This window comes from Lampetra planeri, chromosome 54 (assembly GCF_965212315.1).
Source record: "Lampetra planeri chromosome 54, kcLamPlan1.2.h2, whole genome shotgun sequence".
NCBI lineage: Eukaryota > Metazoa > Chordata > Hyperoartia > Petromyzontiformes > Petromyzontidae > Lampetra > Lampetra planeri.
The window spans coordinates 1-25,437 of record NC_136160.1 but is presented as its reverse complement, the minus strand read 5'-3'; the positions used below and the strand labels follow the sequence as shown (position 1 = coordinate 25,437).

Below are 25,437 nucleotides of genomic sequence, written 5' to 3'. Positions count from 1 at the left end.
GGGAGCGTGACGTCACCTCTGCCTGGGTCACTTCCGTTATCTGTTCAAGTACTATCCTTATTTGGGCAAAGCCACACCCACTGACTGGCGGCTCATTAACATAATTTATTCGTGAACTACGTCACGAGTTCGTTGTGACCGGTTCGGCACCAACGGCCCATCCCTCCACGATTGGGCCAGGCTCATTAACATAATTTATGTAAGTTACAGAGCCGCTCATTGTGGGAGGGGAGTGTCTTGTAACCCACAAGTGACGTCATGTCACCTGCTGCTGCGGCGTGACGTCACGAGGTAACGGAAAGTTGACGCTCCGCGCGGGAACTGAAATCTGAGGCGAGAAATTCTCATCGCGGTTGTGGTTGTTGTTGTTGTGGTTGTTGTTGTTTACCGAGGTAGAGCCTCGCTCTCTCTCTCGTAGGGATGTCAATTGAGTAGCAGCGAGCATGGAAGCGATGTCCACTTTGGAACTTTACAACGCGGGGCCTTGCCTCCTGCCCTCGCCTGGTCGCGTTCGCTTCAATTCTCTCGCTTAGTTGAGCAATTTCGATTTAAAGCTTTCGTGACTGCAGTGATTCATCTTCTTGGTTCTTTCGGTAAAGTCACGTAGAAGGGAAGTAATAAAATAAAACAATAAAACTATCCAATTGTATTATGTTTTATATCACGTAGAATGGAAATAATAAAATAATATTCCCTTTTATTTTTATTATTTCCATTCTAAGTGACTTTACCGAAAGAACCAAGAAGATAGTTTAGCAACCTGTGGAAGAACGCGATCAGCCAGGCGACGCGTTAGTTCTAGGTGAAGTCACCATGTAGGTAAGATATGAATACAAATTCATAAAAGTAACAATAGAAATAAAATATAAACAAATCACGACGTTTCGGAGGCAACACAAGTCTATAATGTAGACTAGCCTGGTTATTAAGCTGGGTGAGTGTACTGGCAGTCTATAATGTAGACTGTAGCCTGGTTATTAAGCTGGGTGAGTGCACTGGCAGTCTATAATGTAGACTGTAGCCTGGTTATTAAGCTGGGTGAGTGTACTGGCAGTCTATAATGTAGACTGTAGCCTGGTTATTAAGCTGGGTGAGTGTACTGGCAGTCTATAATGTAGACTGTAGCCTGGTTATTAAGCTGGGTGAGTGCACTGGCAGTCTATAATGTAGACTGTAGCCTGGTTATTAAGCTGGGTGAGTGTACTGGCAGTCTATAATGTAGACTGTAGCCTGGTTATTAAGCTGGGTGAGTGTACTGGCAGTCTATAATGTAGACTGTATCCTGGTTATTAAGCTGGGTGAGTGTACTGGCAGTCTATAATGTAGACTGTAGCCTGGTTATTAAGCTGGGTGAGTGCACTGGCAGTCTATAATGTAGACTGTAGCCTGGTTATTAAGCTGGGTGAGTGTACTGGCAGTCTATAATGTAGACTGTAGCCTGGTTATTAAGCTGGGTGAGTGTACTGGCAGTCTATAATGTAGACTGTAGCATGGTTATTGAGCTGGGTGAGTGTACTGGCAGTCTATAATGTAGACTGTAGCCTGGTTATTAAGCTGGGTGAGTGTACTGGCAGTCTATAATGTAGACTGTATCCTGGTTATTAAGCTGGGTGAGTGTACTGGCAGTCTATAATGTAGACTGTAGCCTGGTTATTAAGCTGGGTGAGTGCACTGGCAGTCTATAATGTAGACTGTAGCCTGGTTATTAAGCTGGGTGAGTGTATTGGCAGTCTATAATGTAGACTGTAGCCTGGTTATTGAGCTGGGTGAGTGTACTGGCAGTCTATAATGTAGACTGTAGCCTGGTTATTAAGCTGGGTGAGTGTACTGGCAGTCTATAATGTAGACTGTAGCCTGGTTATTAAGCTGGGTGAGTGTACTGGCAGTCTATAATGTAGACTGTAGCATGGTTATTAAGCTGGGTGAGTGTACTGGCAGTCTATAATGTAGACTGTAGCCTGGTTATTAAGCTGGGTGAGTGTACTGGCAGTCTATAATGTAGACTGTAGCATGGTTATTAAGCTGGGTGAGTGTACTGGCAGTCTATAATGTAGACTATAATTTGCTGCATCAAGTGAGGCGTGATTTATTATAATTTTATTATTTTATTTCTATTTTTACTTTTATTAATTTTAATTTCATTTTTACCTACGTGGTGACTTTACCGAAAAAACCTAAGAGTACGTTAGTTGGTGTGTTGACCGACTCTCTGTGTTGCATTACATGAAGTGTCTCTCTCTCTCTGTGCAGTCACCAAACCTCCAAGTCTCTCATTGACACAAGGCCGTCATTATAACATGTTATAATAAGTATAGTATTATGTTATAATATATAATAATTATAATGTTATAATAAGTATAATATGTTATAATTATTATATTAATATATATTAATTATAATGTTATAATAAGTATAATATGTCATAATTATAATGTTATAATATGTTATAATAAGTATTATAATCAAATATGCCCCCTCAATATGGTGCTGTAAAAATATTTGTAAATAATAATTGCGATGCTCTGTTAATAAAGACAACAATTTGCTAAACCTCGGCCACGAAATCTGGACTTGTCTTCATATAACAATGCATAGATTCCTGTTTATAGGATTGCGTTGTACTTTATGAATCCCTAATCTCTGCCATTACATACTATGAAACAAGAAAGGTAAAAAAGAAAAAATAGAGCAATGTATTACAATACACTATTAGACATTGTATCAAATAAAACAAAGTCCATCCCATGTGTTAGTGAACTTTTTAAAATATTTTAGGGAGGAAATGGCAGGAAAATAGTTTTCAAATTTATATATTTTTCTGGGGGGGGGACCCCAGACCCGTGGAATATTTGGTCCCCCCCAATGTTGACTCCATGGCTACGGCCTTGCATTGACGTGCTAGTTTCTCTACCCCCCCCCCCTCTCTCTATTTAAGGCCTCAACACAGAGGCGTTGTTTCTCTGTGTGCCTATGTGTGTCTCTCTCTGTGTGACTCTGTGTCATCTCTCTCTGTGTGTCTATGTGTGTGTGTCTCTCTCTGTGTGTCTTTCTGTCATCTCTCTCTGTGTGTCTTAATGTGTGTCTCTCTCTGTGTGTCTTTGTGTCATCTCTCTCTGCTTATGCATCTGTCTATGTGTCTCCGTGTCTCTCTCTCAAATTGAGCAATCTTTGGAAGAACGTTATCAACCAGGTAGGGTGTTGACTGTTATGTTAGCTGACTCTAAGTTTAATAGGTTTTTTTTCTCTTTCATTTGTACCTGATGATGATTGCTTGTGTTGCAGTTGAAACGTCGTATGCTATTATGTAATGTATTTATTTATTCTACGTGACTTTACCGAAAGAACCAAAGAGTACCTTGCTGAAGTTTTAATTTCCCTTCGCCTGGCTCGCTACTTTGTAACTTGTTTTGTTTTAAATATTCACACAGTTTTTTTTCATTTTTTACCAGGCCACGCCCGCTTGAGCTGCTGTACCGCTCTTGTTTTCAGAAGCGACCTGCCCACAACAACAATAACAACAAGGTGAGGCTCGTCAACAGCGTGGTGGTGTTCACTCTAGACGCGTGGCGGTGTTCACTATAGACACGTGGAGGTGTTCACTCTGGACACGTGGAGGTGTTCACTCTGGACGCGTGGAGGTGTTCACTATAGACACGTGGCGGTGTTCACTATAGACACGTGGCGGTGTTCACTATAGACACGTGGAGGTGTTCACTCTGGACGCGTGGAGGTGTTCACTATAGACACGTGGCGGTGTTCACTATAGACACGTGGCGGTGTTCACTATAGACACGTGGAGGTGTTCACTATAGACACGTGGCGGTGTTCACTATAGACACGTGGAGGTGTTCACTATAGACACGTGGAGGTGTTCACTATAGACACGTGGCGGTGTTCACTCTGGACACGTGGCGGTGTCCACTCTAGACGCGTGGAGGTGTTCACTCTGGACACGTGGCAGTGTTCACTCTAGACGCGTGGAGGTGTTCACTCTGGACACGTGGAGGTGTTCACTATAGATGCGTGGAGGTGTTCACTCTAGACGCGTGGAGGTGTTCACTATAGACACGTGGCGGTGTTCACTCTAGACGCGTGGAGGTGTTCACTATAGACACGTGGCGGTGTTCACTCTAGACACGTGGCGGTGTTCACTCTAGACGCGTGGCGGTGTTCACTATAGACACGTGGAGGTGTTCACTATAGACGCGTGGCGGTGTTCACTATAGACACGTGGCGGTGTTCACTATAGACACGTGGAGGTGTTCACTATAGACGCGTGGCGGTGTTCACTATAGACACGTGGAGGTGTTCACTATAGACACGTGGCGGTGTTCACTCTAGACGCGTGGCGGTGTTCACTATAGACACGTGGAGGTGTTCACTATAGACGCGTGGCGGTGTTCACTATAGACACGTGGAGGTGTTCACTATAGACACGTGGAGGTGTTCACTATAGACACGTGGCGGTGTTCACTATAGACACGTGGAGGTGTTCACTCTAGACACGTGGAGGTGTTCACTCTAGACGCGTGGCGGTGTTCACTATAGACACGTGGAGGTGTTCACTATAGACGCGTGGCGGTGTTCACTCTGGACACGTGGAGGTGTTCACTATAGACGCGTGGCGGTGTTCACTCTGGACACGTGGAGGTGTTCACTATAGACGCGTGGCGGTGTTCACTATAGACACGTGGCGGTGTTCACTATAGACGCGTGGCGGTGTTCACTATAGACGCGTGGAGGTGTTCACTATAGACACGTGGCGGTGTTCACTATAGACGCGTGGAGGTGTTCACTATAGACACGTGGCGGTGTTCACTATAGACGCGTGGCGGTGTTCACTATAGACGCGTGGAGGTGTTCACTATAGACGCGTGGCGGTGTTCACTATAGACGCGTGGAGGTGTTCACTATAGACGCGTGGCGGTGTTCACTATAGACGCGTGGAGGTGTTCACTATAGACACGTGGAGGTGTTCACTATAGACACGTGGAGGTGTTCACTATAGACACGTGGAGGTGTTCACTATAGACGCGTGGCGGTGTTCACTATAGACGCGTGGAGGTGTTCACTATAGACGCGTGGCGGTGTTCACTATAGACGCGTGGAGGTGTTCACTATAGACACGTGGAGGTGTTCACTATAGACGCGTGGCGGTGTTCACTATAGACGCGTGGTGGTGTTCACTATAGACACGTGGCGGTGTTCACTATAGACACGTGGAGGTGTTCACTATAGACACGTGGCGGTGTTCACTATAGACACGTGGAGGTGTTCACTATAGACACGTGGCGGTGTTCACTATAGACGCGTGGCGGTGTTCACTCTAGACATGTGGCGGTGTTCACTCTAGACACGTGGCGGTGTTCACTATAGACGCGTGGTGGTGTTCACTATAGACGCGTGGTGGTGTTCACTATAGACACGTGGCGGTGTTCACTCTAGACACGTGGAGGTGTTCACTATAGACACGTGGCGGTGTTCACTATAGACGCGTGGCAGTGTTCACTATAGACGCGTGGAGGTGTTCACTCTGGACACGTGGAGGTGTTCACTATAGACGCGTGGCGGTGTTCACTATAGACGCGTGGAGGTGTTCACTCTAGACGCGTGGCGGTGTTCACTATAGACGCGTGGAGGTGTTCACTATAGATGCGTGGAGGTGTTCACTATAGACACGTGGAGGTGTTCACTCTAGACGCGTGGCGGTGTTCACTATAGACGCGTGGTGGTGTTCACTATAGACACGTGGCGGTGTTCACTATAGACACGTGGCAGTGTTCACTATAGACACGTGGTGGTGTTCACTATAGACACGTGGCGGTGTTCACTATAGACACGTGGAGGTGTTCACTATAGACGCGTGGCGGTGTTCACTATAGACACGTGGAGGTGTTCACTATAGACACGTGGCGGTGTTCACTATAGACGTGTGGAGGGGAAACCCGGGAATCGGGAAGGAAATCCACGCGACCACGGGGAGAGAGAGAGACACGTAAACTACAAATATACAGCAGGCGTCAGGGTCGGGATCGAACCCACGACTTCCTGTATGCCAGGACAGGTAGTTAACATCTCACCACAGAGAGACACACAGCCTCGGCTGTGTTGGTTGATCCTCAATGAATTACTTGGTGGAGTGAGGAAGCATTAATACTGAGCAGGTGAAGGTGGCCAGGCGTAGGTCTGGATACACCACCACCTGTGAACCATGCTGCCAGTGTGTGAGAGTGGTGGAGCCAGTGGGGGTGGGGTGGCACGTGCCCCCCCAACGATCCGATAGAAATCCGTAATTTCGATAGGATCATTGGGGTTTATTAGTAACTAGCTTCACTACCCGGCTTTGCCCGGGACTTGGATTCTTGTCTTGGATTAATTTAATATTCCCTCATAATTCAATGAAAAACCCTGAAAAAATTGATGCTTGCAAGAAAGAAGCCGAAACACTTCAATTTACCTAAATACGTCAGGTCGATTTTTGCCACTCGGGAAGGGAATGACGCGGCGCTCGCTTAGACATCCCCCCCCCCCCCCCAAAATACAAAAGTCTATTTTTCTTTCCTGAAGGCATCAACACGTTCAGCGAGCGCGATGACGATCACACGCGTCGAATGAAAAGCAAGGGACAAGTCCTTTCTTACTAACAACTCCTTTCTCACTAACAACTCCTTACTTACTAACAACTCCTGTAATTTTTCATTGCTGGAGGGGTTTCCCCCCCTACCTGAAAATCCTGGCTCCACCTCTGAGTGTGTGACATTGTCAAGTTTGTATTTGCAGTAAAGTCTATTAACTCTATTGAGCACAGAGGTTATATCAAAACAGTAGTTTATTTTAGTTTTCCTCTGGAAGTCTTTGTAAGAATGGAGTCAGGAAGTGATCACAGCACACACGTGCAGCAGCTGAAGTCGGAACTGCTCATCCCAGCAATCAAGGACATCTGTGCCTGGCTTCGCACCTCTAAGTTGCGATTGAACATTAATTATGCATTTGTGCATGACACAAATAGTATTATTTTCAACACCCTTTGCTATGTCAGCTGAATTTAGCTTTCATAAACATTTATTTTGAAGCCAAACAGCTGAAATTGTGTGCTCTGAGTTTTGGGTTAACGTTCATTTTGAAGATACGAGGGCTTCCAGGCATGTTTATGACCATTTGCCCTCTCATTGTGTACCATAACAGCCCATGTGATGAATTTTGGACACTTCTTTCACTATATCATGAATATATGAATAAGTATAGACGTGTAAGTCATGTGTGACTGTATATGCATTCCTCTGTGCATCGATACTGATGTGTAGATGGTGTGGATATTCCCTTTTTTCTGTCTGCAGTTGTCGCTTCCTCTGCAGAATTTGTCTGATGGAGCAAAGGCACTCGGTGCGGCTCGGTGCAAAAAGGCATCAATGCGACCGGTGTGCATACAGCACGGATCGTCCTAAATATTTTACACAGCACCAGAGAACTCACACAGGAGAGAAACCCTTCAAGTGCAGTGTGTGTGGGATGGCGTTTGCATGTTCAGCTACTCTTGTAACACACAAGAGAATACACACGGGAGAGAAACCCTTCAAGTGCAGTGTGTGTGGGAAGGCGTTTGCATGTTCATCTACTCTTGTAGCACACCAGAGAACACACACGGGAGAGAAACCCTTCAAGTGCAGTGTGTGTGGGAAGGCGTTTGCACATTCATCTGCTCTTATAAAACACCAGAGAACACACACGGGAGAGAAACCCTTCAAGTGCACTTTGTGTGGGAAGGCGTTTGCAGATTCATCTGCTCTTGTAAAACACCAGAGAACCCACACGGGAGAGAAACCCTTCAAGTGCAGTGTGTGTGGGAAGGCGTTTGCACGTTCATCTACTCTTGTAAAACACCAGAGAACACACACGGGAGAGAAACCCTTCAAGTGCAGTGTGTGTGGGAAGGCGTTTACACAGTCATCTGCTCTTGTAATACACAAGAGAACACACACAGGAGAGAAACCCTTCAAGTGCAGTGTGTGTGAGAAGGCGTTTACACTTTCACCATATCTTCAAAGACACCAGAGATCACGCAAGCATCAGAAGATCCACAAGGAGTGGAGTCTGAAATCAGCTTGTGAAAGTCAAAGTGCCTCAATGAGCCCATCCCTCATCAAACAAGAACCGGAAGAAAATCCCAGCTTGGACGCTTTTAAAGAAATCAAGGTGAAATATGAAGAGGTGAAATGTGAAAACGTGATGGTGAAGAGCGAAGAAGTGAAGGTAAAATGTGAAGATGAAGATTCAACTCCCAAATCGGACCTTCACATCGATGGAGACAACGTGAAGCAGGAGGAGAATTCTGACTGTGAGGCAGAGCGAGGCAACTCCCAGCAGTTTGTGGAAGTGGAGGTGTGGGTGGACTTCCTCCGAGACAATACAAAGTCAAATGGAGACCCGGGAGATGCGTAAGCCTTAGACCAGTGGTTCTTAACCTGGGTTCGATCGAACTCCTGGGGTTCGATCGAACCCCAGGGGTTCGGTGAGTCAGTCTCAGGGGTTCGGCGGAGGTTTAGACACACACCTGACTCATGATTGTGCACCAGTAAAACATGTACCTATGTTTTGAATTTGAAAAAATAATTTTATTTTTCCTATTAAGAATGGTTCTGTGAATGCGCATATGAAACTGGTGGGGTTCAGTACCTCCAACAAGGTTAAGAACCACTGCCTTAGACGATGCCGCTCCAATAGATGCACCTTTGTCACAGGCCTTTAATGACAAGAATGTGAAGTTGAACACTCAATTCCTAGGTGCAACCTGCAGGGTAAGAGCGGCCAGTCTTTGTGGACCTGTGTGTTGGATAGATCTCTAACCAGGACCGAGATCCAATAAGCTCCAAAGCATTCACTATGTTATAATTGCATTTATATGGTGCTTGATTAATTGTCCCAGCAACTATTATTCTTAGGTTTTTTCGTTAAAGTCACGTAGGTAAAACATTAAAATTAATGAAAGTAAAATAAAACAAAACAAAAATAAAATTCACGACGTTTCGGAGGCAACACAAGTCTCCGTCATCAGGTGGGACCGTCACAGCCGAATTAGCTGCATCAATTAGCTGCATCATCAGGTGGGACCGTCACAGCCGAATTAGCTGCATCACTTGATGCAGCTAATTCGGCTGTGACGGTCCCACCTGATGACGGAGACTTGTGTTGCCTCCGAAACGTGAATTTTATTTTTGTTTTGTTTTTATTTTTGTTTTGTTTTATTTTACTTTCATTATTTTTAATGTTTTACCTACGTGACTTTACCGAAAAAACCTAAGAATATGAATCATTGCAGTCACGAAAGCTTCAAATCTAGAATGCCCCAGCAACTCTTGAGTTTTGTATCGTATCTTGTCTCAAACACTCGAAGAGCATCTCCAAGTAGCAGCTGCCCCTGTGTGGCACAAGGTGGTGGCCCTGCACCGGCCTGCATGTGGACAAGAGCCTGTCAGTAGGGGGCGATGGTTGATGTGGCATCTCAGTTGTGGAGTGTATATATGCTTTTTTTCAAAATTCATGTTAAGAATAATTCGGCCAATATTTTTTAAATAAATGAATAAAACCAGCACTCGACCCGCAAGCACCAAGCAAATGGAGGTCGTAAAATGCCATTAAATATTAAACTCGGAGCGGGGGAAGTGGCTCTCGCAGAGTTTTATTGCAGTTGCCCATCTGTTTTCCACGGATGAAAAGATGGCTTGAGGAACCAAATTATCACCCCCAATAACGTAGAACAAACACGCACACGGACACGTACAACCCCCCCCCCCCACAGCAAAGCGGCATCAAAGGAAACTTGGGTCCTTTATGAGAAGAGAGAAAGAGGCGAGGGAATTATACAGTTTTTAGCACGAACACGGATCGTGTGAGCTCAGCTTCGCGAGGGAGCAGGGGCGGCAGTTCAGTCTCGCGAGGCAGCAGGGGCAGTATTCTCGCGACGGAGGCTTGCGAGGGAGCAGGCACCGACATCAACCATGGGAGTCGCGTCTCGCAGAGAGAAGGGGCGATGCGTTGTTAAGAGCTGAGTACAGCATGAGCCGACAAGAGTATCGCTGAAAGTTTTATGCTACATTCATCCTGATGTGTTGAGTCGCTCGCAAAGTCAAGGATTGCGACAAGTTGTATTGTACTAAGCTTTCACAGTTGTTTAAGAGCTGTGCGAATACACTCTTTGGTTCTTTTCGGTTAAGTCACGTCTACAAATAAAATAATACATTAAAATAACATATTACGACGTTTCGATTGCAACACAAGCAATCATCATCAGGTATAAAAGAAATAGCAACACAAATCTAACTAGAAAAACTATAGACAGACATACAAGCAGACAGACATCACAACGGCACACAGAGAGAGAACACACATGTTATTTTAATTTATTATTTTATTTTTAGACGTGACTTAACCGAAAAGAACCAAAGAGTAATTCCTGCAGTCACGAAAGCTCCTAAATTAAGATTGAACCACTTCTACGGGGAAGTTTTAAGCTTATCCTTTTTCTTTCTGGCTATTTGTTCTCTCTGCCTGTGTCATCTCTTTGGAATTTTCACACTTAAAATTCTAACTTAGCAAATTTTGAAACACGTAATCAACCAGGCTATGCGTTAATTGTGTGTTAACCGACTCTCTGTGTTGTATTACATCACATTTTGATATTTTGCTAGGTTATTTAATTTTCGTGTGCCTGTCTCCTAATTTTCAATTTTGCGTGCCTGTTCCACATTGTCATCTTACTTGCAACAGGAGTACGTGGCCGTACACTCATTGATATGCTAATTCTCTCTACCCCCTCCCTCTCTCCGTCCCCGCCCCCCCTCTCTATATTTAAAGGACCGTCACAGAAACGACCCCTCTCTTTGTGCCGATGTGTGTTCTCTCTCTGTGTGCCGTTGTGATGTCTGTCTGCTTGTATGTCTGTCTATAGTTTTTCTAGTTAGATTTGTGTTGCTATTTCTTTTATACCTGATGATGATTGCTTGTGTTGCAATCGAAACGTCATAATATGTTATTTTAATTTATTATTTTATTTTTAGACGTGACTTAACCGAAAAGAACCAAAGAGTAATTCCTGCAGTCACGAAAGCTCCTAAATTAAGATTGTGCGAATACAATTCACAAATTTTGAGAGTGAGTGCCAGCGGGCAAGCAGCGCCAGCGAGAGCGCCGTGGGCTCGACCATACACACCAACAACACAGAAGCCTCGAGAGAGCAGAAGCTTGCAACAGGAGAAGACTCCAGCAACAGAAGAAGGGCCAGCAATCAACCAGGGTGGCGAGGCTCGCTGAGTAGCGATGTGCTACCCAGTGCGAATTCAGCGCTGACTGAAGAAGTATCGCTCGAAAGCCATTCTGCCCCGAGTGCCCGCTCCCACGAGCCGCTGCAGTTCGAGTTGAGCTGACGAGAATTCCAGCAATCAGCCTCGAGAAATGGCGGAAAGCGCCAAACAACGACCAAGCCAGCATCACGGCGCCAGCCGCGCCATCGAGCAAGGGCAGCTGCCAGCAGACGAGCGACAAGAGCGACCGAGCATCTTCAAGGACAAGCATCGTGCCAACGCAGCTCATCCAGCTGCGGAGAGAGACGGCAGCTAATGGCAAACACGCCCCTAGTGGGAGAGGGAGCTCTCCGAAGCCGTTCGTATGACACGCCTGCATTCGCACGCCAACACGCATCGCCGACATCTGCCTGACGCAAAGAATTGATCGAGGGAACAAAAACCACACGCACATATACAGTGAGGGAAAAAAGTATTTGATCCCCTGCTGATTTTGTACGTTTTCCCACTGACAAATAATCAGTCTATAGTTTTAATGGTAGGTTTATTTGAACAGCGAGAGGCAGAATAACAACAAAATCTAGAAAAACGCATGTCAAAAATGTTATAAATTGATTTGCATTTTAATGAGGGAAATAAGTATTTGACCCCGTCTCAATCAGAAAGATTTCTGGCTCCCAGGTGTCTTTTATACAGGTAACGAGCTGAGATTAGGAGCACACTCTTAAAGGGAGTGCTCCTAATCTCGGCTTGTTACCTGTATAAAAGACACCTGTTCACAGAAGCAATCAATCAGATTCCAAACTCTCCACCTTGGCCAAGACCAAAGAGCTCTCCAAGGATGTCAGGGACAAGATTGTAGACATACACAAGGTTGGAATTGGCTCTAAGACCATCGCCAAGCAGCTTGGTGAGAAGGTGACAACAGTTGGTGCGATTATTCGCAAATGGAAGAAACACAAAAGAACTGTCAATCTCCCTCGGCCTGGGGCTCCATGCAAGATCTCACCTCGTGGAGTTGCAATGATCATGAGAACGGTGAGAAATCAGCCCAGAAATACACAGGAGGATCTTGTCAATGATCTCAAGGCAGCTGGGACCATAGTCACCAAGAAAACAGTTGGTAACACACTACGCCGTGAAGGACTGAAATCCTGCAGCGCCCGCAAGGTCCCCCTGCTCAAGAAAGCACATATACATGCCTGTCTGAAGTTTGGCAATGAACATCTGAATGATTCAGAGGAGGTGCTGTATTTTTAGTATAGTGTGTTTATAATATAATTTTATGTAGATATCCACATTTACTTAAGATTTTTCTTCTGCAGTTTTTTTTGAAAATGCAATATTTGATATCTCAAAAACCTGATGTGATAGACAAAAACTGATGCCAGATTTGGAATTAGCACCCAAAAATTACCTTAAAAACGTTGGAATACCTTATGCCAGAAAAAGTGTGTTGACCAGTGTAATGCGACCCTAGACAACAAAGCTAAGCCTAATCATCATAACTGCCCTCATTAGCTGTACACCAATAAGGTTCCACATGTGGCTTGCACTGAATCAATGACGCACTCCCAGAACGCTGTGCTAGTTATAGTTTGTGTAAAACATTCCTTTGTTTCGATAAATGAAAGCTGTCGTGTCTGCTGATCTGCTTCATAGCATGGAGGTAATTTTAAGAGCACATGTGAAATGCATTTTTGGTACAGGTTTGTATTCGGTTACAAGTAGGAGCACATCTAGTAGATACATTCTCCACAACAACACTCATTCGAAATTTGCATGAAGTCTTGTATGTTGGCGAACTAGGACAAGAAATGGTCCTTGCCGATTAACGTCTGGATGTTCACAACCATCGGTTGAAGCAAGCCTCGAACGCCTGCAGCCCCCTCACAACCATTTACGGCCTTGGGCCAGGAAAGTGATGAAAAAAATTGCACACGAACGACGCATCCACGCAAGCTCCCGATGCTCCGTTTTGAAGTTTTAAAATGAAACAACTTTGAATTGTATTATGTTTAGAATTAGATAATTGTATTTCTTCATTAACGCTTATATCATTTTACATCTGGAAGACTTCATTGAAAACGACATTTTGTGTGAATTTTCTCTAGTTAAGTAGATGGCCTTACTGGGGTTCGGTTCGATGCGGACTTTCACCTGGTTGGGTTCGCGGGGTGGAGATGAGGCGAGACAGAGCTGGCCGTGCCAGAAGACCGCCGTCTGCAGATCGATTCCAACGCGATCGAACGTCTGTCCCTGCTCCTCCGTCGTTCATGCAGGGGGCGCGTAGGTTTAAAGCGCCCCCTGCATGAAAGTGATATAAAGTGCAGGGTTCATCACAGAGAGATGAAGTGCGCTGATATAACAGTACTAGTGGGAAGTATCCGGCGTTGCCCGGGTGAAAAAGACACAGACATGAACTTAGACACACACATACAGACATTCGCTTCAGATACACACACATGGAGTTAAACACGCAAATCGACGTACACACATACAGCGACTCGAACACACACGTAGACTCACACACACATGGACCTAAGCACACATGGCTTTATACACATCGACTAAGAGACACACACATGGACTCACACAGCAATCCCCGATGATGCCACAGCTCGAGCAATTCTCTCTGGCGAGCCTTTGCGAGGAGCAGTTTCAAAACAAAGGTCTTCCCAGTACTGGCAGGTGCATCAATGATACAAATGACTCGATTTGTAGTCTCAATGTCTTCCAAGATTTCCGTGTAGGCTTCTGTTTGTGCATCCATCAGCTTTGGTTAATTTTCCTAAATAAATGTGTAATATAGTAATTACGTCGGGAGACCACTTGACGGGCAGCACACTTTTATTAACACCCACTTAGCCACAATAACACGTGTAGCCAACTACAGCCTACGCTACGCGTTCCACCCGGCTACACACACACGGGCTCTCCGGCTCCGTAGCTTCCAGGGGAACTCACAGACCCACCCCGGCTGGGGTATGGGTCCCGACCACTGGGTCCCACAGCCGGCCCTCACAAGGACGTCCGGCCCCGGGTCCCACGGTCTCGCCTCTGAACCACACAGTGTCCCGGCCCTTACAAGGACAGCGGGGCTAGGGGTCTCAGGGCCCTATCTCTTCCTCCTCCGTCTTCTGTCTTCACTGGTTACCCACTCGCCGAGTGCTGCTGCACATCGCCCTATATAGTCCTCCGCTCCAGGGGGCGGGGCCTATGCGGACCGCGATGTGGACATCTGCCTGCGGACCGCGATGTAGCCACACCCGACACGCTCTCACACGATCCCTCCCCTTGTCAGCACGCACCACCACTACACCACGCGATGTAGCCACACCCGACGCGCTCTCACACGATCCCCCCCTGCCAGTGCGTACCGCCACTACAAATGTAAGAATCTGTCAAGCATAATAGCATATTTCACGTAGGATCTCTTGAGCAAGGGCATGCAGGTTGTCCCTGTAGGGTGTTGGTAGTCCCATAGACGAAGTATTTTCCAGCAATGGAGTGCAGTTTGTGTGCTGATTTCTTTTGGGATCTGAAAATTTCATTGTGAAATTTCCCATTTTTACGTAATATATAGAATACTAATGCTTTAACAAAATGGAGGAATTCACTTTTTATTGGAAAATCTAGCTATGAAAATGTAGCAAATTTCATGGTGAAATTTCTCACTTTAATTGTAATATATAGGCTACCTCGTCTAAACACAACCGAGGAATGCACTTTTTGTTTAAAAATACATCTGTAAAAATTCGTTCAATTTTAGCCAAAAACGGCAATTTCCTGTTTGGGATGTGAACATTTCATCGTGAAATTTTCCACTTTTAATCTAATACATAGCATACTAAGGCTAAATACAATGGAGAAATTAACTTTTGTCGACAAATAAGGCTGTGAAAGTTGGGCTTATTGAGCCTAAAATCGGCACAGTATGCCGATGAACTTTTTTATATTCGAAAATTTAATGCATTAAATTCCCCACTTTTTAACGTAATATATAGGCTACTCAGGCTATAAACACAACCAAGGAATGCACTTTTCGTTGAAAAATAAAGCCAGGAAAATTGGGCCAATTTTGCCAAAAAACGGCATCGGTTAGTATGGCGATTTTCTTTTTATGGACGTGAAAATGTCATCGTGAAATGTCGCCAGCAGTGTGCTGGAGAGCCAAGCCACGACATCTACAACGTGCTGCTCACAGCGAGAAGCACCCATGGAGGTCGTCACGGCACACGAGGGGGTGGGTGGCCAGCACCACGCCCGGCCGCCTTTGTCTCCCCAGTGCTAGTGATGTTGACACACTGCACCGGGGACTCGTTTGAGGCTGAGTCGACGTAGGGGAGGCTCAGGACCGGCTCAGAAAGTCGTCACTGGCGGTGTTGGCCACGAGCGGGAATGGAACTCGGCTGGTCGGTGCGGAGCGCAGCGTTCACCACGACACTGCCGCTCCCCTTCTGTCAACAAACTTGAACTCTGACCCAGCTCTCTGACGTCACAGCGCCGCGTGATCTCATCGGCGTCAAACGCAACGGGGAGGTGTGCCTCGCTAGTGACGTCATGTCACCTACCCCGACGACCGCGCTCTTGAGCGTGACGTCACCTGCGCTCGGCCGCTGCCGATATCTGTCCCAGTGCCAATCCTTATTTGGGCAAAGCCACGCCCGGTGACTGGCGGCTCATTAACATAATTTATTCGTGAAAGCTGTAGCGAGTTTCGAGCCGCTCATTGTGGGGAGGGGAGTGTCATCGTACACCGAAAGTGACGTCATGTCACCTGCTGCCGCGTGACGTCATGTCACCTGCTGCCGCGTGACGTCACGAGGGACCGGGAAGTTTCCGCTCGGCCCGTGCACTGAAATCCGAGGTGAGATTCTCATCGCGGTTGTGGTGATTGTGGTTGTTGTGGTGGTTGTTGTTGTGGTGGTTGTGGTGGTTGTTGTTTACCGAGGTAGCGCCTCGCTCTCTCTCTCGTAGGGATGTCAATTGAGTAGCAGCGAGCATGGAAGCGATGTCCACTTTGGAACTTTACAACGCAGGGCCTTGCCTCCTGCCCTCGCCTGGTCGCGTTTGCTTCAATTCTCTCGCTTATTCTTAGGTTTTTTCGGTAAAGTCACGTAAAAAAGTAAAATAAAATAAAAAATCACGACGTTTCGGAGGCAACACAAGCTTCCGTCTTCAGGTGGTACCGTCACAGCCACGACAGCTGTATCAAGTAAATGAGAGATTGCAGTAGCTACCACTCCGTTTATATAATGGTTGGAGAAGATCGTGGTGCAAGGGGCGCATTATTAATATGGTAAGGTGAGGCTTAAGACTAAGAATAGACTGCATAACAAAGGCTGAGCCTTTGTTGTGGAGAGGTGCGGTTTGTGACTCAACCTGTGGCAGGGATACCACCACTAAACATGGTAAAACTGTAATAGTTGTCTGTCAAATAAGATTGGCAAATAAGTGTAGTTAAATCTTTTTTGCGTGGTTGATAACATCTTTCCAATGATTACTAAGTTTGTACCCATCATCACGGTTGAAATTATGTCTGTGTTTGTATATTTGTATGGCTTCGTGCACAAACCTTTGATGGTAGCCAGGAGGCTTGCAGAGAACCTTGGTCTCGGAAAAGACAATTTCATGAGAGCCCACCGAGTTGTAGCAATGATCGGCAACGGCCGAAGAATCAGTTCTGCCGTGTTTCAGATCTGACTTGTGCTCGCGGACACGATCAGCAACATGACGTTTCGTTTCTCCAATGTAGCAATCACCACAAATGCAACTCAATTTGTAGACTCCAGGATACTGTAAGTCAGGAACGACATCCTTCACAGATGGAATCAAATAACGGATATTATGCACTGTACTGAATCGGACTTGGATCTTATGTTTGTTTAGAATTTTGGAGATCTTTTTGGTCACGCCTGCTATGTATGGCAACGTGATAGTTTTGGTTGGAGTTTCATGTGGCTGTTTCTGTATGGTGGGAGAAACAGCTTGGCGGATAGTGCGGTCAGAGTATCCGTTCATCCTGAGGGCCCGATGTACATGACTTAATTCACCGGCCAAGTGGTGTTGGTCAGAAATGCCATTGGCTCTGCGGTATAGCGTTTTGATGAGAGAATTCTTTTGAGAGGGATGGTGGTACTTGAAACCGGATTCCCACCACCACCCATCTCTCTGCCCCTTTCTCTACCCCCCTCTCTCTCTCTGCCCCCCTCTCTCTCTATTTAAGGCCTCGACACAGAGGCGTTGTTTCTGTGTGTGTCTCTGTGTGTCTCTGTGTGTCTCTGTGTGTCTCTGTGTGTCTCTCTGTCATCTCTCTCTGTGTGTCTATGTGTCATCTCTCTCTCTCTCTCTGCTTATGTGTCTGTCTATGTGTCTCCGTGTCTCTCTCTCAAATTGAGCAATCTTTGGAAGAACGTTATCAACCAGGTGGGCTGTTGACTGTTATGTTAGCCGACTCTCTGTGTTGTATTGCACTACATTTCTAAGTTTACTAGGTTTTTTTTCTCTTTCATTTGTACCTGATGATGATTGCTTGTGTTGCAATCGAAATGTCGTATGCTATTATTTTATTTATTTATTCTACGTGACTTTACCGAAAGAACCAAAGAGTTTCTTCTAGATTTGAAGCTTTCGTGACTGCAATGATTCATATTCTTAGGTTGTTTCGGTAAAGTCACGTAGGTAAAACATTAAAATTAATGAAAGTAAAATAATATAAAATAAAATAAAATATTTTATTTTATTTTACTTTCATTAATTTTAATGTTTTACCTACGTGACTTTACCGAAAGAGTTTCTTGCTTAAGTTTTAATTTCCCTTCACCTGGCTCGCTACTTTGTAACTTGTTTTGTTTTAAATATTCACACAGTTCTTTTTCATTTTTTACCAGGCCACGCCCGCTTGAGCTGCTGTACCGCTCTTGTTTTCAGAAGCGACCTGCCCACAACAACAATAACAACAAGGTGAGGCTCGTCAACAGCGTGGTGGTGTTCACTCTAGACGTGTGGTGGTGTTCACTCTAGACGTGTGGCGGTGTTCACTCTAGACACGTGGCGGTGTTCACTCTAGACACGTGGCGGTGTTCGCTCTAGACGTGTGGCGGTGTTCACTCTAGACACGTGGCGGTGTTCACTCTAGACGCGTGGCGGTGTTCGCTCTAGACGCGTGGCGGTGTTCACTCTAGACGCGTGGCGGTGTTCACTCTAGATGCGTGGCGGTGTTCGCTCTAGACGTGTGGCGGTGTTCGCTCTAGATGCGTGGCGGTGTTCGCTCTAGACGTGTGGCAGTGTTCGCTCTAGACGTGTGGCGGTGTTCGCTCTAGATGCGTGGTGGTGTTCACTCTGGACACGTGGCGGTGTTCGCTCTAGATGCGTGGCGGTGTTCGCTCTAGACGTGTGGCAGTGTTCGCTCTAGACGCGTGGCGGTGTTCGCTCTAGATGTGTGGCGGTGTTCACTCTAGACGCGTGGCGGTGTTCGCTCTAGACGTGTGGCGGTGTTCACTCTAGACGCGTGGCAGTGTTCGCTCTAGACGTGTGGCGGTGTTCACTTTAGACACGTGGCGGTGTTCACTCTAGACGCGTGGTGGTGTTCACTCTAGACGCGTGGCGATGTTCACTCTAGACGCGTGGTGGTGCTCACTTTAGACGCGTGGCGGTGTTCACTCTAGACGTGTGAAGGGGAAACCCGGGGATCGGGAAGGAAATCAACGCTGAGAGAGAGAGAGAGACACGCAGCATCGGCTGTGTTGGTTGATCCTCAATGAATTACTTGGTGGAGTGAGGAAGCATTAATACTGAGCAGGTGAAGGTGGCCAGGCGTGGGTCTGGACACACCACCACCTGTGAACCATGCCAGTGTGTGACAGTGGTGGAGCCAGTGGGGGTGGGGTGGCACGTGCCCCCCCAACGATCCGATCGAAATCCCTAATTTCGATAGGATCATTGGGGTTTATTAGTAACTAGCTTCACTACCCGGCTTTGCCTGGGACTTGGATTCTTGTCTTGGATTAAAACACGGCCTACATGGAGTGTTTGGTGGGGGGATGCGTGATGTCAGCAAGCATGCATTGTGTACAGTCTGGAAGCTACCCACATGCCATTTTTAAAGTTTGTTGCATGTCGGGAAGTATGCTAAAGATTTATAACAGACACATTCACAAATTTCCTTTTTTCATATATATATAACTCAGCGTTTTGCGACCCCCACCGCCACCGTGTGGCATATTATTACGTGCCAGGGACTCTAAGAGAACAACAGTCCGTGTCCATAATTGGCAATAAGTAATGGCAAAGCAGTTACAAGCGACTCGCAAAATTGTGCGCAGTTGCGTCTACAGTGTACACGACTTCCCTGAAGGCATCAACACCTTCAGTGAGCGCGATGGCAATCACACGCGTCGAATAAAAAGCAAGAGACAAGTCCTTAGTTACTAACAACTCCTTACTAACAACTCCTCTCTTACTAACAACTATCATTTTTCATTGCTGGAGGTGATACCCCCCCCCCCCACCTGAAAATCCTGACTCTGCCTCTGTGCGACAGTGTGAAGTTTGTATTTGCAGTAAAGTCTATTAACTCTATTGAGCACAGAGGTTATATCAAAACAGTAGTTTATTTTTGTTTTCCTCTGGAACTCTTTGTAAGAATGGAGTCAGGAAGTGATCACAGCACACACGTGCAGCAGCTAAAGTCGGAACTGTTCATCACAGCAATCAAGGACATCTGTGCCTGGCTTCACACCTCTAAGTTGCGATTGAACATTAATTTATGCATTTGTGCAGAACACAAATAGTATTATTTTCAACACCCTTTGCTATGTCAGCTGAATTTAGCTTTCATAAACGTTCATTTTGAAGCCAGACAGCTGAAATTGTGTGCTCGGAGTTTTGGGTTAACGTTCATTTTGAAGATACGAGTGCTTCCAGGCACGGTTATAACCATTTGCCCTCTCATTGTGTGCCATAACAGCCCATGTGATGAATTTGGGACACTTTTTTACTATATCATAAATATATGAATAACTATAGACGTGTAAGTCACGTGTGACTGTGTATATATGCATTCCTCTGTGCCTCGATACTGACGTGTAGATGGTGTGGATATTCTTTTTTTCTGTCTGCAGCTGTCGCTGCCTCTGCAGAATTGGGCTGATGGAGCAAAGGCACTCGGCGCGGCTCGGTGCAAAAAGGCATCAATGTGACCGGTGTGCATACAGCACGGATCGTCCTGAACATTTGACACGGCACTAGAGAACTCACACTGGAGAGAAACCCTTCAAGTGCAGTGTGTGTGGGAAGGCGTTTGCACAGTCATCTGCTCTTGTAGCACACCAGAGAACACACACGGGAGAAAACCCCTTCAAGTGCAGTGTGTGTGGGAAGGCGTTTGCATGGTCACCACATCTTCAAAGACACCAGAGAACACACAAGCATCAGAAGATCCACCAGGAGTGGAGTGTGAAATCAGCTTGTGAAAGTCAAAGTGCTGCAATGAGCCCATCGCTCATCAAACAAGAACCGGAAGAAAATCCCAGCTTGGACACTTTTAAAGGTAACGAGGTGAAATATGAAGAGGTGAATGTGAAATGTGAAGACGTGATGGTGAAGAGCAAAGAAGTGAAGGTAAAATGTGAAGATGAAGATTCAACTCCCAAATGGGACCTTCGCATCGATGGAGGCAACGTGAAGCAGGAGGAGAATTCTGACTGTGAGGCAGAGCGAGGCGACTCCCAGCAGTTTGTGGAAGTGGAGGTGTGGGTGGACTTCCTCCGAGACAATACAAAGTCAAATGGAGACCCGGGAGATGCGTAAGCCTTAGACCAGTGGTTCTTAACCTGGGTTCGATCGAACCCCAGGGGTTCGGTGAGTCAGTCTCAGGGGTTCGGCGGAGGTTAAGACACACACCTGACTCATGATTGTGCACCAGTAAAACATGTACCTATGTTTTGAATTTGAAAAAATATTTTATTTTTCCAATTAAGAAGGGTTCTGTGAATGCGCATATGAAACTGGTGGGGTTCAGTACCTCCAACAAGGTTAAGAACCACTGCCTTAGACGATGCCGCTCCAATAGATGCACCTTTGTCACAGGCCTCTAATGACAAGAATGTGAAGTTGAACACTCAGTTCCTAGGTTCAACCTGCAGGGTAAGAGCGGCCAGTCTTTGTGGACCTGTGTGATGGGTAGACCTCTAACCAGGAGCGAATGCCAATAAGCTCCCAAGCATTCAATGTTATCAATTGCATTTATATTGTGCTTGCTTAATTGCCTCGGCAATTCGTAGTTTTGTATCGTTTCTCGTCTCAAACACTCGAAGAGCATCCCCAAGTAGCAGCTGCCCCTGTGTGGCACAAGGTGGTGGCCCTGCACCGGCCTGCATGTGGACAAGAGCCTGTCAGTAGGGGGCAATGGTTGATGTGGCATCTCAGTTGTGGAGTTTGTAGGTAATGTTTAGAATTTTTATCAATTTTTACCCAGACACCAGCATGCAATGGCCGACTCGTTTTGAATGGTGCATTAGTATGTTGTACATACACTGTTAAGCAGACGGTGCGTATTTTTTTAAATTAGCTTCTTGTTAATGCAATGTAACCTAATGCAGTATATTTCAGTGCAGTAATTCAATTTTGTTAATATGCCTGTCACTAATTTTGAATGAATACTTGTCTGATTGTGTGCGTACATGTACCATTTTGTCTATAAGGGTCAAACATTGAATAAGTCATGTTAGGACACTGTGTGTTTTGGAAGTAACCTGTACAGATCACTCAGGTGAGACTCATTGTTCTTGTGATATAGGTCAAAGGGTACTTTTGTGTTTTCAGGAAGCATCTCCCTCTGGAGCAACTCATTGTCTTTGAAATAGGGAGCACACTCGGATCATTCATCAGTTACAAGGCAAACCACTCAAAAGTTACACGTAGAGGAGATACATTCTCAACAACACGAATTATAATTTTGTATTACGTGTTGACACATTTCGTCTAACTAGGACTAGAAATGCGCCTTACTGATTAACGTCTGGATGTTTGAAGCTATCGGTTGAAGCAAGCCCGGCTGCTGTTGAGACGCTGTGCACCAATAAGGGTCCACAGGTGGCTTGCACTGAATCAATGACGCGCTCCCAGAAGTCTGTTGCTATTTATAGTTTGTGTAAAACATTCATTTGTTTCGTGGAGAGATCGATAAATGAAAGATGTCGTGTCTGCTGATCTGTTTCATAGCAAGGAGGTCATTTTAAGAGCACATTTGAAATACATTTTTGGTACAGATTTGTATTTGGTTACAAGGCAGAGCACATCTAGTAGATGCATTCTCCACAACAACACTCATGAGAATTTTGCTTGATGTCTTATATGTTTGCGAACTAGGACAAGAAATGGTCCTTGCTGATTAACGTCTGGATGTTGACAACCATGGGGTGAAGCAAGCCTCACCGCCTGCGGTGCCCCTCAACCATTTACGGCCTTGGGCCAGGAAAGGCACAAAGAAAATTGCACACGAACGACGCATCCACGCAAACTCCCGATTCTCCGTTTTGAAGTTTTAAAATGAAACAACTTTGAATTGTATTATGTTTTGAATTTTATGATTGTGTTTCTTCATTAAAAGCTTATATCATTTTACATCTGGAAGACTTAATTGAAAACGACATTTCGTGTGAATTTTCTCTCGTCGTTAAGTAGATGGCCTTGCCGGGGATTCGGTTCGATGCGGACTTTCACCTGGTTGGGATCGCGGGATTGAGATGAGGCGACACAGAGCTGGCCGTGCCAGAAGACCGCCGTCTGCAGATCGATTCCAACGTGGTCGAACGTCTGTCCCTGCGCCTCCGTCGCTCATGCAGGAGGCGCGTAGGGTTATAGCGCCCCCTGAATGAAAACGACGGAAAGTGCAGCATTCATCACAGATTAATTCTAGGTTTGAAGCTTTCGTGACTGCAAGGATTCATATTCTTAGTTCTTTCTGTAAAGTCACGTAGGTAAAAAATGAAATCAAAATTAAGAATTTTAAGAAAGAACTAAGAATACAGATAGATAAAGTTGTGCGCTTATATAAAAGAGCATTGCCAGTGGGTTTTCAAAGTACCTTCGTGTTGCAGAAATCAATTTCGCGTGAGCCCACCGCATGACAATAATGCTCAGCTGTAGCTCACGTGACTTCTGCCGCGACAATGTCTGGATGTTTTCGCCTGAGGACGACCGCTCGTGTTGCGATCGAAACTTCGTCATTTATTTATTTTACCTACGTGACTTTACCGAAAGAACCAAAGAGTATGAAAGACGTCTTGTCTGCTGATGTTGTTCATGTCCGTGTACATCGATATCCCACATGGCTTACACTACACACCACACACAATGAAATAAATATAAACTAGAACGACTTCTGGGGATGGGCAAAGATCGAGGAATCTCTTTCAATGGAGCGAGTTCAGCGAGTTCGATTCAACATCTCTCTGTTCGCCTCTGTGTGTCTCTCTGCCTGTGTTTTTTAGTCTCTGTGTATTTCTCAGTCTCTGTTCCTCTTGTCTGTGTCTGTCCACCTGGTCTTGTCTGTGTGTGTGTCTATCAGCGTCTATCCAACCGTTGTCAACGATTGTCAGTAGCAGCAGGCGCCCGTTCAACTCCCACGGTTACATGCCACTCAAACTTGCTCCCAACACACAAAGATCGCCCGTATAGCCTGGCACCGGGGGGTGAGTGGGGGGTAAAGACACCTAGCCTCGCACCGTGGTGGTGATGATTTAACAAGCAGAGAGAGACAGAGAGAGGGGGGTGAGTGGGGGTGGGTACAGACACCTAGCCTGGCACCGGGGGGGGGGGTGAGTGGGGGGAGGTACAGGCACCTAGCCTGGCACCGTGGTGGTGATGATTTAACAAGCAGAGAGAGAGACACAGAGAGAGAGGGGGGTGAGTGGGGGGGGGAGGTACAGACACCTAGCCTGGCACCGGGGGGTGAGTGGGGGGGTACAGACACCTAGCCTGGCACCGCTGGTGATGATTACCTCCCGTGGCCACCAGTCCCTTCGCACTCACAAATGACTCCCCTGTTATTATTCGTAAGTGGGGTATGCGGGGGGGGGGGGTGGTCTTCGTAAGTGGGGGTATGCGGGGGGGGTGGTGTTCGTAAGTGGGGGTATGCGGGGGGGTGGTGTTCGTAAGTGGGGGTTTGCGGGGGGGGGTGTTCGTAAGTGGGGGACCGCCCACCACCACGAGCGCGATGACGTCACCACACGTGGGCGCCCGCCAACCCGAGCGCGATGACGTCACCACGAACGGGGGCGCCCGCCAACCCGAGCGCGATGACGTCACCACACGGGGGCGCCCACCAACCCGAGCGCGATGACGTCATCACGCACGGGGGTGCCCCAACCAGCCCCCCCCCGCCCACGTGACCAGCCCCCCCCCGCCCACGTGACCAGCTCCTCCCCATCTGCCCACGTTACCATTCCCTCCCCTACCCCGCCCACGTGACCAGCCCCCCCCCCGTCCACGTGACCAGCCCCCCCCCCGCCCACGTTACCAGCCCCCCCCCGCCCACGTAACCAGCCCCTCCCCCCCCGCGCGATGACGTCACCACGCACGGGGGCGCCTATCTACCTGAGCGCGATGACGTCAGCACGCACGGGGGCGCCCACCAAACCGAGCGCGATGACGTCACCACGCACGGCTGCGCCCACCAACCCGAGCGCGATGACGTCACCACGCACGGGGGCGCCCACCAAACCGAGCGCGATGACGTCACCACGCACGGGGGCGCCCACCAAACCGAGCGCGATGACGTCAGCACGCACGGGGGCGCCCGCCAACCCGAGCACGATGACGTCAGCACGCACGGGGGCGCCCACGAACCCGAGCGCGATGATGTCACCACGCGCGTGGGCGCCCTAAACAACCCCTCCCCCTCCCCCAGCCCACGTGACCAGCCCCGCCCCTCCCCCAGCCCACGTGACCAGCCCCGCCCCTCCCCCAGCTCACGTGACCAGCCCCGCCCCTCCCCCTCTCCCAGCCCACGTGACCAGCGCCGCCCCTCCCCCAGCCCACGTGACCAGCCCCGCCCCTCCCCCAGCCCACGTGACCAGCCCCGCCCCCCTCCCCCAGCCCACGTGACCAGCCCCGCCCCTCCCCCAGCCCACGT

The 25,437-nt window shown here is 47.2% G+C and overlaps 2 protein-coding genes across 2 annotated transcripts; both read left to right on the top strand.

The window, feature by feature from the left end:
- Window positions 1–233: 233 nt before the first annotated feature.
- LOC144735225 (uncharacterized) lies at window positions 234–8,590 on the top strand. The gene is made up of 3 exons (XM_078617708.1): window positions 234–291; window positions 3,450–3,522; window positions 7,338–8,590. The coding sequence occupies exon 3, from the start codon at window positions 7,366–7,368 to the stop codon at window positions 8,437–8,439; it is 1,074 nt and encodes a 357-aa protein (XP_078473834.1). The 5' UTR covers window positions 234–291; window positions 3,450–3,522; window positions 7,338–7,365; the 3' UTR covers window positions 8,440–8,590.
- Window positions 8,591–16,078: 7,488 nt separating this feature from the next.
- On the top strand, window positions 16,079–22,925 carry LOC144735227 (uncharacterized). Its single transcript, XM_078617709.1, has 3 exons — window positions 16,079–16,167; window positions 18,191–18,263; window positions 20,423–22,925. Exon 3 carries the CDS (start codon window positions 20,790–20,792, stop codon window positions 21,108–21,110), a length of 321 nt encoding a protein of 106 aa, XP_078473835.1. The 5' UTR covers window positions 16,079–16,167; window positions 18,191–18,263; window positions 20,423–20,789; the 3' UTR covers window positions 21,111–22,925.
- The last annotated feature ends 2,512 nt before the right edge of the window (window positions 22,926–25,437 follow it).

What these genes read in the sequence shown, in the direction of transcription:
- LOC144735227 (XM_078617709.1), top strand. Translation starts at nt 20,790, where the DNA reads ATGAGCCCATCGCTCATCAAACAAGAACCGGAAGAAAATCCCAGCTTG.
- LOC144735225 (XM_078617708.1), top strand. Translation starts at nt 7,366, where the DNA reads ATGGAGCAAAGGCACTCGGTGCGGCTCGGTGCAAAAAGGCATCAATGC.